General features: G+C 35.1%; 2 protein-coding genes across 2 annotated transcripts; one reads left to right on the plus strand and one right to left on the minus strand.

Annotated features, from left to right (window-relative positions):
* Window positions 1-1,981: 1,981 nt before the first annotated feature.
* On the plus strand, window positions 1,982-7,995 carry LOC111291886 (beta-galactosidase 3-like). Its single transcript, XM_022883998.2, has 19 exons — window positions 1,982-2,331; window positions 2,417-2,512; window positions 2,600-2,712; window positions 2,869-2,935; window positions 3,108-3,200; window positions 3,370-3,513; window positions 3,719-3,807; window positions 3,902-4,007; window positions 4,109-4,196; window positions 4,624-4,742; window positions 4,835-4,999; window positions 5,147-5,325; window positions 5,485-5,594; window positions 5,666-5,775; window positions 6,233-6,343; window positions 6,424-6,537; window positions 6,615-6,817; window positions 6,941-7,277; window positions 7,362-7,995. Exons 1-19 carry the CDS (start codon window positions 2,161-2,163, stop codon window positions 7,509-7,511), a joined length of 2,565 nt encoding a protein of 854 aa, XP_022739733.1. The 5' UTR covers window positions 1,982-2,160; the 3' UTR covers window positions 7,512-7,995.
* Window positions 7,996-8,322: 327 nt separating this feature from the next.
* Window positions 8,323-9,836, minus strand: LOC111291887 (thioredoxin H1). The gene is made up of 3 exons (XM_022883999.2): window positions 9,675-9,836; window positions 8,773-8,895; window positions 8,323-8,682 (listed from the first exon to the last, which is right to left on the minus strand). The coding sequence occupies exons 1-3, from the start codon at window positions 9,762-9,764 to the stop codon at window positions 8,530-8,532; spliced, it is 366 nt and encodes a 121-aa protein (XP_022739734.2). The 5' UTR covers window positions 9,765-9,836; the 3' UTR covers window positions 8,323-8,529.
* Window positions 9,837-10,625: the final 789 nt, after the last annotated feature.

Below are 10,625 nucleotides of genomic sequence, written 5' to 3' on the forward strand. Positions count from 1 at the left end.
CACTAAACTACGACCTTCTTTGTAAAAAACAAGCTATAATCTCCATTCAGTTATAATTGGAAGAAGCAATCGCGAATTTTGCTTGAAACTAAGCATGGAGGAGAGTTTATGCAATTCTCGTAATATATGAATTTGCATATGGAATATGGATATATATATATATATATATATACATTTTGTTCGAAGTGGAATATCAAATCTTAAATTAAATCACAGTGCGGTACACTGTCGATCCTGCCGCATCAGCCAAAATAAGGGCTGGAGAAAGTTTGGAGGATCAATATGCTACTTTCCATTGCATTTAATTGCAGAACATTTTCGGGAGACTCACTGTTTCATTTATCCATATTTATTGTCGCTTTTTTTTTCCTTTTGTCAAACAAAGCAAGTACAATAAGATTTACTACAAATTTTCTACACATGGTGGGTTTTCAAATTATTTTTAAAAATTGCAGACGAGAATAGTTTGTGTAAGACTAAATCACTGTTGATTTAGCTGCATTTATTGAGAACACATTTATTTTTCTTCCATAAGGAACCTTCTTTGTGGTGGCATACCATATGAACATGGTTTTTTTTTTTAATGAAAAACAGAGATATTGTAAATTTCAAACCATAAGGATTGTAGGTTGAAATGTATAATGTAGTAACAAATAAGACAGCACAAGGGCAGAATAGAATATTGATTTTGGCTGGAATGACAGCTAGAACTTAAGACTCTTGAGAAGATCAACAAGAGTCACCAAGAAAAATGATAAAAGATTTATGTAATATTGTAATGTGAAGAGAAATTTAATGATGTTAAGGGGTTGTTTTGAGAAGACAAAAAGGTTGATATCATCTAATGTGAATTAGAAGCAAAACAATTGTCACAATAAATAAATAAATAAACTGACATATATTTATTTATATATATAAAGAGTTTTGGCTACATGAGAATTCAGATGGTTTTTCTGGGTTCACATGGAGAAGACTGAGAACGAATGGAGACAGATTCTACAAAAAGGTCCCCCAAGAGACACAGCTGGCAGCTGCAGCGGCAGCAATATTGCGCAAAACTTACCCTTTATTATTATTTTTTGGGTGCATCATGACTATAATGCCCCGATTCAGAGGGTACATTAACAAGTCAAACCACAAACAGTAGTGAATGTTGTCGGTTGGTTCCGTAAGTTTTCTAGGTTAAATTGGAATTACGTATATCAGACAAGAGTGTTGATGTGACTCTCTTTGGTAGTATTATAGTGAAACGGTGATGAAGTTCATTCACAAGTAGACGTAAAGATGTTTGCTGATGTAATCTTATGACTTGACTCCATCCCAAAATTTTTTTAAAAAATATATGCTAATAATTTTTTAAAAAAATTTTTTTTTTGAACCATACGCTTTGAGCAAGATTCTATATCAACCATTAAATCGAAGGTATAATCGGTATAATTTGAGTTATGACAGCATTAATGAATTTTACTGCGCATAATAGTCATCATAAGCATATTAGTACTTATTATTGCCCTTGAATGAAAGTGTAAAACATGCAGAATTACATGTCATTTTATCATATTTTGAGTAGAAATGTTATGTGCTAGCTTGGGAAGAAAGTGAATTTCCGTGATTTATGTAAACAGAATTTTACATTTGAGTCTTAATTTTTTTTTCTTTTCATGAGAGTCTAGGCAATTTGTTGAGTAAAAGAGAAAAGGACAGATACTAATTTAGTAAAGTCATGGCAGATTCCGTTAATGCTCAAACACTCACCAAGATTAAGCTTTTAATCTTCACCTAAGAACAGTATAGAGCTTCTACCATTTACTGTTGGCATACCCTTTTTCCCTGTTTTTTGTCAGTTTTTTTGTCTTTTCTTTTTCACTTTCCTTTATTGTATTGTAACAATGGCTATGGACACTTGGAGCTGTGAGTTGAAAACTGTACACATTTTTTTCACTTATAAATTGCTGTCTGCCCAGAGTCTCTCTTCTCTCTCAGAGACCGTGTGAAAATGGATTCTCTTCCTGCTCCACTTTGCTCTCATTAAACCACAGCCACAAGCCCACCAGCTCAAAACCTTCTTTTTCTTTTCTCACTCATTTTCACCATTTTCTAGTTGCAAGCTTTCTTTTGTGGGTTTTCAAGTTCAAAGGCTGAGTCTCGAGCTGTTAAAACATGGAAACAAGCCCTTTTTCAAGGCTGTCAATTGCATTTTGCTTAGCTTTGTGTTTGGGATGTCAAGTTATTCAGTGCAGTGTTACCTATGATAGGAAAGCTGTGGTGATTAATGAGCAGAGGAGAATCCTCTTTTCTGGTTCCATTCATTATCCCAGAAGCACTCCTGAGGTACTTCAGAAGTTTCTCTTTTTATTGAAAATTTTGGAACTTTTTTTTTGGTGAAAAATGAAATGGGTTATTTTTTTGGTTGTAGATGTGGGAAGATCTGATACAGAAGGCTAAAGATGGAGGACTTGATGTGATTGAAACTTATGTTTTTTGGAATGTTCATGAGCCATCTCCTGGAAATGTACTATATTTCCCCTCCATTTTCCTCTGTAATATAAAATTTATAATTTTACTTTGTTAAATGTTTCTTGTTTTTATAATTTTACAGTACAATTTTGAAGGGAGATATGACCTTGTAAGATTCATAAAGACAATACAAAGAGCAGGTCTCTATGCTCATCTCCGCATTGGGCCTTATGTTTGTGCAGAGTGGAATTTCGGGTTAGATCTGAATCTTTCTCTACCTTTTCTTCATTTCTTCTCTTTGCAATCCCTTTTTTATTCTTTACTTCATTTTTTATTTCTCTTCTCTTCTGTTTGAGCTACATGGGGTAACTTCTATTTCCTTGGTATTCTAAATATTTTTACTATGTGCAGAGGGTTTCCTGTCTGGTTAAAATATGTGCCAGGCATCAGCTTCAGAACAGACAATGAGCCTTTCAAGGTAACCGTTCTGCAGTCCTTCATCACTACTTTCCTTTCCTTCGTTTTAACTGCATGGAAAATTAGAGCAGAATTACTGGAAGATAAATGGCCATTAAAAGTTTAGTATATATTTTAATAATTGCTTCCTTAAAATATATAAGTAAATAAGGATTGTTAATACGTTGTTGCAGAGAGCTATGCAAGGGTTCACCGAAAAGATTGTGGGACTGATGAAGAGTCATAACCTGTTTGAGTCCCAGGGTGGCCCCATTATTCTCTCTCAGGTAAATGTTTTAGTTGTTGGCTTTTCTCTTTTTCCCCATTTTATCATTTTATCTTTCTACATCTTAAGATGCAAATTTATGCAGTTATAAATTATAATTTTTGCTGATTTAAGCTCAAGTTACAATTGTGAAATGAACCTTTTTCTGTTTTTAATGCGTATGAGTTCAGATTGAGAATGAGTATGGGGCACAGAGTAAATTACTAGGGGCTGCTGGCTATAATTATGTTACTTGGGCAGCGAAAATGGCCATAGAGACAGGAACTGGGGTCCCTTGGGTGATGTGCAAAGAAGAAGACGCCCCTGATCCAGTGGTACGTAATTCAATATTTAGTATGTGGAGTCTCTTGCTCTATGGTCTTGGTGAACTTTCAAGGAATAAGTTAATGTGAATAAATGTGTGCAAAGCTTTATTTCTTGTTTCCAACTTTCAATATATAGTGCTTTGTTTATCTCAAATCTCAATTTAATTTATATAATGAGGATTTGCTAAGGGAGTTTCATGGGTACTTGTAATAGATAAACACATGCAATGGTTTCTACTGTGATGCATTCCATCCCAACAAACCCTACAAGCCGACAATGTGGACCGAGGCTTGGAGTGGATGGTAAGTTTATCATGTGTTTTTTCTTTTGTAACCTTAATTTGAAATCTAATATGATATGAGTGTCCAACCATTTTATGCAATGTTTATGCAAAAGGTTCACAGAGTTTGGCGGTCCACTTCATCATCGGCCAGCTGAAGATTTGGCATTTTCTGTTGCTCGGTTCATACAGAAAGGAGGATCCTTTGTTAATTATTACATGGTTGGTTCATCTTTTTGTTCACTGTCTCAAAGCACATGAAATATTTACAATGGAAAGTCTGGTTCTCGTTAACTGATTTGCTTGTTTACCTTGTGAAAAAGTACCATGGAGGAACCAATTTTGGACGTACAGCTGGAGGTCCTTTCATCACTACCAGTTACGATTATGATGCTCCAATAGATGAATATGGTGAGAAAAAAAGCTATTGCTTATTTCCATGTAGTTTATTCTGTTAAAATATTGAAGAATTATTGCATCTGCTTTAAATGTTTTCAGTTTGTTTTTGATATGTGACTGCTCCTCTAAATGCTTTTTTAACATTTTCAAATGGTTCACACCTTGCAATCTGTGCCTCACAACAATAGCATTTGAATTGAAAAACATATAAATCCAATTCTTATTTGGTTTTCTGCTGATATTTACAAATATACTTATTGCAGTTAATCCATTAATTGGGTTACAATGACAATCCTATCCCTTTACACACTCCTTCCCATTGCCTCCCCTAGAATTCAACCTCATCCATTTCTACATCATCTTGAGTTTATGTGAAGGCCATCAGGTTTTAGCTAGCCACACTGATGCATTACTAACTACTTCGCACAAAACATGACAGGTTTGATTAGACAACCAAAGTATGGTCACCTAAAGGAGCTCCACAGAGCTATTAAGATGTGTGAGCGAGCTTTAGTTTCAGCAGATCCCATTGTTACTTCACTTGGAAGCCTCCAACAGGTTTCTGCTTCTATTCTAGAAGCCCCCTGCTTCCAGCAGATGTGGGATCTTTAATTGTTTACTAAATCTAGTCAATGTTTGGCATTTTCCAGGCTTATATGTACACATCAGAATCAGGAGATTGTGCAGCTTTCCTATCAAACTACGATACAAAATCTGCTGCAAGAGTCTTATTTAACAACATGCACTATAACTTGCCTCCTTGGTCCATCAGCATCCTTCCTGATTGCAGGAATGCTGTATTCAATACTGCAAAGGTATGATATTGTTAAATGATTGAATTTGCATAGTTTCAAGACTATTGGAACTGAAGCATAGTTTTTAGGACAAGTAATGCCTTTAAGATAAGTATAAAAAGGTTCAAGGCTCTCTTAATGACAATAATTCATGCTCATCCTTTCCAGGTTGGAGTTCAGACATCACAAATGCAGATGTTACCAACAAATGTTGAGATGTTCTCATGGGAAAGTTATGATGAAGATACTTCTTCACTGGATGACAGCTCAACAATTACTGCTGATGGGCTATTAGAGCAAATAAATGTCACAAGGGATGCTAGTGATTACCTGTGGTACATTACTAGGTGAGACAGATGCCCCCATGGTTAGATTGGCCTGTGTTCAAGATGTTTGAAGACTCAATGACAATAAATGTCTTTGCACAGCATTGCTGAATCCAATTAATTGGCTTACTGATTCTTAAATTTTGGAAATGTCTCACAATTATATGTTATATGATACAGCATTGACATTGGTTCATCTGAATCCTTCCTTCATGGAGGGGAACTCCCCAGTCTCATTGTTCAATCAACAGGCCATGCTGTACACATCTTTATCAATGGACAACTTTCTGGTACGTAGTTATGTTTCCCTGGATTGTGTTTTAGCTTTTCAGAAATAAAAATTGTAACATGGTGATAACAGGTTCTGCCTTTGGAACAAGGGAAAATAGGAGATTCACATACACTGGGAAGGTCAATCTGCGTGCAGGAACAAACAGAATTGCCCTGCTAAGTGTCGCTGTTGGATTGCCAGTTAGTTTTTCTCCCCAACCTTTATTATTTTGCACTTCAAATCATGAAAAATTTAGAAACTCCTGTGGCATCTTTCCATATCATTCAATGATCACTTACTGAAGTCTTCAGGTCCTAACAGCAAATCATTTTTTAGCTGAGCCTGGGATTTGTTGGCCAAAGCATCAAACTCTTCCTTTGTTGGGTGCTTGGCAAACTGACCAGGCTTAGGAAAAGAGTAGAAACCCTTTACAGCTTAAGCAGTCATAAAATCGGAACTTTCCTTAATGTATTCCATACATTAAATTCCCAATCTTTATGGTTGGAAAATAACTGAGAAGATACTCTGAACCGGAAATTTTCTATGACCAGCTTTATTGACTTCTGTTTTATCTTTAAAATGAAAGAAAAGAAAAAAAATGGCATGGCTATTATGTTTTCTGTTGGGAAACTGACTCCTATTTTTTGATGATTGAAGAATGTAGGGGGACACTTCGAGACATGGAATACAGGAATCCTAGGTCCAGTTGCACTTCATGGACTTGACCAAGGAAAATGGGACCTGTCCTGGCAAAAATGGACGTACCAGGTAGTGGAATTGACCTCTCTATTTTTTATGTCTTTATTATTGATTTGCATAAGTTTCCTCATGAAGGCCTGTTTGAATAGGTTGGGCTTAAAGGAGAGGCCATGAATCTGGTGTCTCCAAATAGTATTTCCTCTGTGGAGTGGATGGAGGGATCATTGGCTGCACAAAAACAGCAGCCATTGAGATGGCATAAGGTAAATAAAAATGAGAAGTCGTTGCAGCATGAGTTGTGGATTCTAAAAGTTCAAAATTTTTCCCTTCAATGTTACAGGCTTATTTTAATGCACCTGAAGGTGACGAGCCATTGGCTTTGGACATGGAGAGTATGGGAAAAGGTCAAATCTGGATTAATGGGCAGAGCATTGGTAGATATTGGACTGCATATGCTCATGGTGACTGCAATGGCTGTAGTTATGCCGGGACATTTCGACCACCAAAGTGTCAGCTTGGTTGTGGCCAACCAACCCAAAGATGGTAACTACTCTTACCACCGAAGAGATACAAAAATCTTTTTAGTCTGTGTAATAAGTAGAAAGCAACAGATGGCCTTAAATTGAAAATATTTTCATCAATTAATCCATAATTTTTTTTTCTCAGGTACCATGTTCCTCGGTCTTGGTTGAAACCTACACAGAATCTATTGGTTCTTTTTGAGGAGCTTGGAGGAGTTCCCTCAAGAATCGCACTTGCAAAAAGATCTGTGTCCAGTGTTTGTGCCGAAGTCTCTGAGTATCACCCGAATATTAAGAACTGGCAGATTGAAAGCTATGGAAAGGCAGAAGAGTTTCACAGACCGAAGGTTCACTTGCACTGTAGTCCTGGACAGTCAATCTCTTTCATTAAATTTGCAAGTTTTGGAACTCCTTTGGGAACTTGTGGAAGTTACCAGCAAGGCCCTTGCCATGCTCCTGCTTCATATGCCATCTTGGAGAAGGTAATCTCACTTTCTTGTTAACAGATAAACTAAAATTTCCATGCATGCATTGCTTACCATGTTCTACCATTTGATGTTTCACAGAAGTGTATAGGGAAGCAAAGATGTGCAGTCACCATAGCTAACAGTAACTTTGGGCAAGATCCATGCCCAAATGTGTTGAAGCGGTTGTCAGTCGAAGCTGTTTGTTCTCCTATGTCTTCAACAACAGCACAGCCCAACTGGGGTGATTAATTAGACTGAAAGAATCACAGAACAACTTCATAAGGTATGCAGCAAGTAATTTAACTATACACTATCAGCATTTGAAGCAAGTAGCTGAGCAGAAAATAAAAAGGAAAAGTGCAAAGAATAGGCGTTTAATTAGGTTAGATTGAGTGCCACAGCATTTGAAATGGAGGGCTCTGGCTAAAGGTGTTCAATGTTAAAGGCAATTAGTTATTTTAATTTAAAGTTAATTTAAGTGGGATTAATAGACTTCTGTAAATTAGTGATTATAAGATAGTTGAGTTTCCAAGTTCTTGGGGTCCCGCAATTTGGGCCCCGAGGCCCGGCCTTTTAACCGGATATGGGCACTGGTGAAAGAGAAGATTGTGTTTGTGTGATTCTGTTTGTATGACGGGAAAGGTTTGAACCCCTATTATGTTCATGTTGGGAGCGGTTCCTAGTATGGCCATTGTTTTATGTGCAGTTACCGATTAGACTGCCTTGTTTTTCAGTTGTTTTCTTGTCTTTCCCTTCTGGTTTAATGGTGTCATTTTTAATGGTTACCTTAAATTATGTTTCCCATGCCACTGTTTAAGATGAAACAGCCGGAAATGGAGGTTTTCAACAGCTGTAATTTAGAATCCAACGTCATCATGTAACACCGGTACACCTATCTCTGTCCTCTTGGCACAGCAAGCAAACCAGGTCAAATGAGTTTCTGAATATGGTCCCCTAGTATCCCTCAGCATCAAGGTAAGTAGTACCAAAAAAATGCTCAAATCACTTCAACCCGAAACAATGAACATCACCAATACTTTTCAAGCATGAGAGTTATAAATCACCAAAACCATGAAACAAGCTTTTAATGAATTCTGTCTGTAACATATACGAATAATGATATAAATATCCTCAAAATATATAGAAACAAACTTAAGGTCTAACATGGAGATATGTCTAGATTATTAGCTGCACATAATGATGAGGTTTATAATAATAAATTCCTCCCTCCAAACATGAGAGGTCATAGTAATAATAATTATCATCATCAAGCAGAAGCACTACTGCTAGTAGCCATATGCTTTGCCACAGTCTGCTGAAGGTCATCTTTCTTTGCTCCCACCACTTTGTCCACAATCTTCCCCTCCTTCAGGAACATGAAAGTTGGCATAGCCTCCACAGCCCAATCGGCAGCAACCTCCTGAAAACAAAAAGAAATCAACTTCCATCGACGTTTTCACTTCTTGATTATTACCCCCTGATAACATAGAATTATATTATAATGCATTACCTTCAACTCATCCACATCCACCTTGAGAAACATGACTTGAGGAAGCTTCTTGGCCAATTCAGCCAGGAAGGGTGCAATAAAACGGCAGGGTCCACACCATGAAGCAGTGAAATCAACAACCACCTGCATTTACCATATAGGTAAAATTTTATATACCATTCCTAATGGAGCAAAAGGTAGGAAAAGGAGAAACTAAATACAAAGAACAAACATCAACATCACCATTAACATCTGTCATTAATTTAACATTACTAATGTCTTTCTTCAGCCCTTTTTTTTTTTTCAGGATTGAAATTTTTGAATGTAACAAGTTGTAAAACATGTTACAAAACTATATTCAGGTTAAAAAAAATTTTCCAAGAAAAAGAACACATCAAATCATAATCTAATACAACGCACACCAAATATTTTTATAATAGAGAAATATTCACCAAACAGGATAAATATCAAACCACAAACATATACTGACAGTGACAACCTAGTTCTTGGTTTCTTCATTATTCCCTTAAAACTGTCTTCAGAATGACAAATATTCATATGTCAAGAATATAAATTAATCACCCTATCTCCAAGTTTTAACATGTGAAATGGACAGGCAAATATTGTATTAACTGAGGAATTTTTATTTAAATAAAAAAGGTAAACTTCAACAAGAACAGAAATCGTATTTTTTTTTTTAAAGAAAGGCTTCAACTTTCACAGATCCTGAAATTTCTAGATTAAAATTGTAAATCCAAAATACCCAACAAATAAAAAAATTTATTTCAAGCCAATGAAAACCTTTTAAAAGAAAATAGATCAGACCAATTATCTTAAAAATCAAAATAATCATAAATCTAAAAAAAAAAATCAAATCAAATAAAATATAGAAAAAAAGGCCCATAAATATTAAAATAAATTACCAGTTTTTTGGATTCATTGCCCTTTTGAAGCTGCTCATTCCATGACTCAAAAGTGTGGCAACTGATCACTTGTCCTTCCTCTGCTGCCATTTTGGCTTAGCTCTAGGGAAAAAAATTTTTTTTAATGAAGTCTCTCACACAAGAAACGTTATTTGTATTAACAACTCCTCTCTACACTGCGGCTCTGTTTAAATAAGATAATTAAGCTTTTGGAAATGGACCTATAGTTTTGTTGTAATTACGATTTTAACATTATTAGGTGGAGACGCGTACGGAGATTCTCATGCAGCGTAAACAAGATTACAAGAAAACGCCTAATCAGAACGCCAGTAGTTTTGCCATTTTCGAGATTTTTAAGGTAATGTTTTCACGCGCTCTAATGTCTCAGCCGTTCGATTAGAAGATTTGTTGACGTAGTCAATCTTGATGATGCTAATATTAGTATCAGATTTGGTAGTATTGATTTGTTACCTACTTAGTGTGTGAACGCCTGCTTCTTAACCTTTTCTCCATTTATGCAATAACTTAAATTAAATAATGATTTTGTAACAACTTTCTCCGGTTTCTTTTATTTACACGCCCGTATATGTGTTCGTGAATATATAAATAAATATATATATGTTTTATATTTGACAAATAATAGGATATAAATATTATATAATAGTAAATGATATAATAATAATTTATAAAAAATTAATTTTAAAATTTTAAAAAATAAATATAAATAAAATTAATTTTTATAAAAATGTTATTTTATAATTTATTAACATTGTATCAAATATAACCTATATTTATTATAAATTAAGTTTTTTTTTTATATTTAAGTCTATAAAATCAAGCCTAAAAAATTAAAATCTTTTTTCTTAAGTTTCATTTAAATAGACGGTGAAATTGATTACGGTGAGATTGAAAATAATAATAAAATTTACTACATTTCCGATTAAAAAAAAT

This window comes from Durio zibethinus, chromosome 10 (genome assembly GCF_047325235.1).
Source record: "Durio zibethinus cultivar Kanyao isolate XHJ-2024 chromosome 10, ASM4732523v1, whole genome shotgun sequence".
NCBI lineage: Eukaryota > Viridiplantae > Streptophyta > Magnoliopsida > Malvales > Malvaceae > Durio > Durio zibethinus.

What these genes read in the sequence shown, in the direction of transcription:
- LOC111291886 (XM_022883998.2), top strand. Translation starts at nt 2,161, where the DNA reads ATGGAAACAAGCCCTTTTTCAAGGCTGTCAATTGCATTTTGCTTAGCT. An exon ending in CCTTTGTTAATTATTACATG is followed by an intron (nt 4,008 to 4,108) that starts GTTGGTTCATCT and finishes CTTGTGAAAAAG; the next exon opens with TACCATGGAGGAACCAATTT. An exon ending in CTGTATTCAATACTGCAAAG is followed by an intron (nt 5,000 to 5,146) that starts GTATGATATTGT and finishes CATCCTTTCCAG; the next exon opens with GTTGGAGTTCAGACATCACA.
- LOC111291887 (XM_022883999.2), bottom strand. Translation starts at nt 9,764, where the DNA reads ATGGCAGCAGAGGAAGGACAAGTGATCAGTTGCCACACTTTTGAGTCA. An exon ending in GCAATGAATCCAAAAAACTG is followed by an intron (nt 8,896 to 9,674) that starts GTAATTTATTTT and finishes TGGTAAATGCAG; the next exon opens with GTGGTTGTTGATTTCACTGC. An exon ending in TGGATGTGGATGAGTTGAAG is followed by an intron (nt 8,683 to 8,772) that starts GTAATGCATTAT and finishes TTTTGTTTTCAG; the next exon opens with GAGGTTGCTGCCGATTGGGC.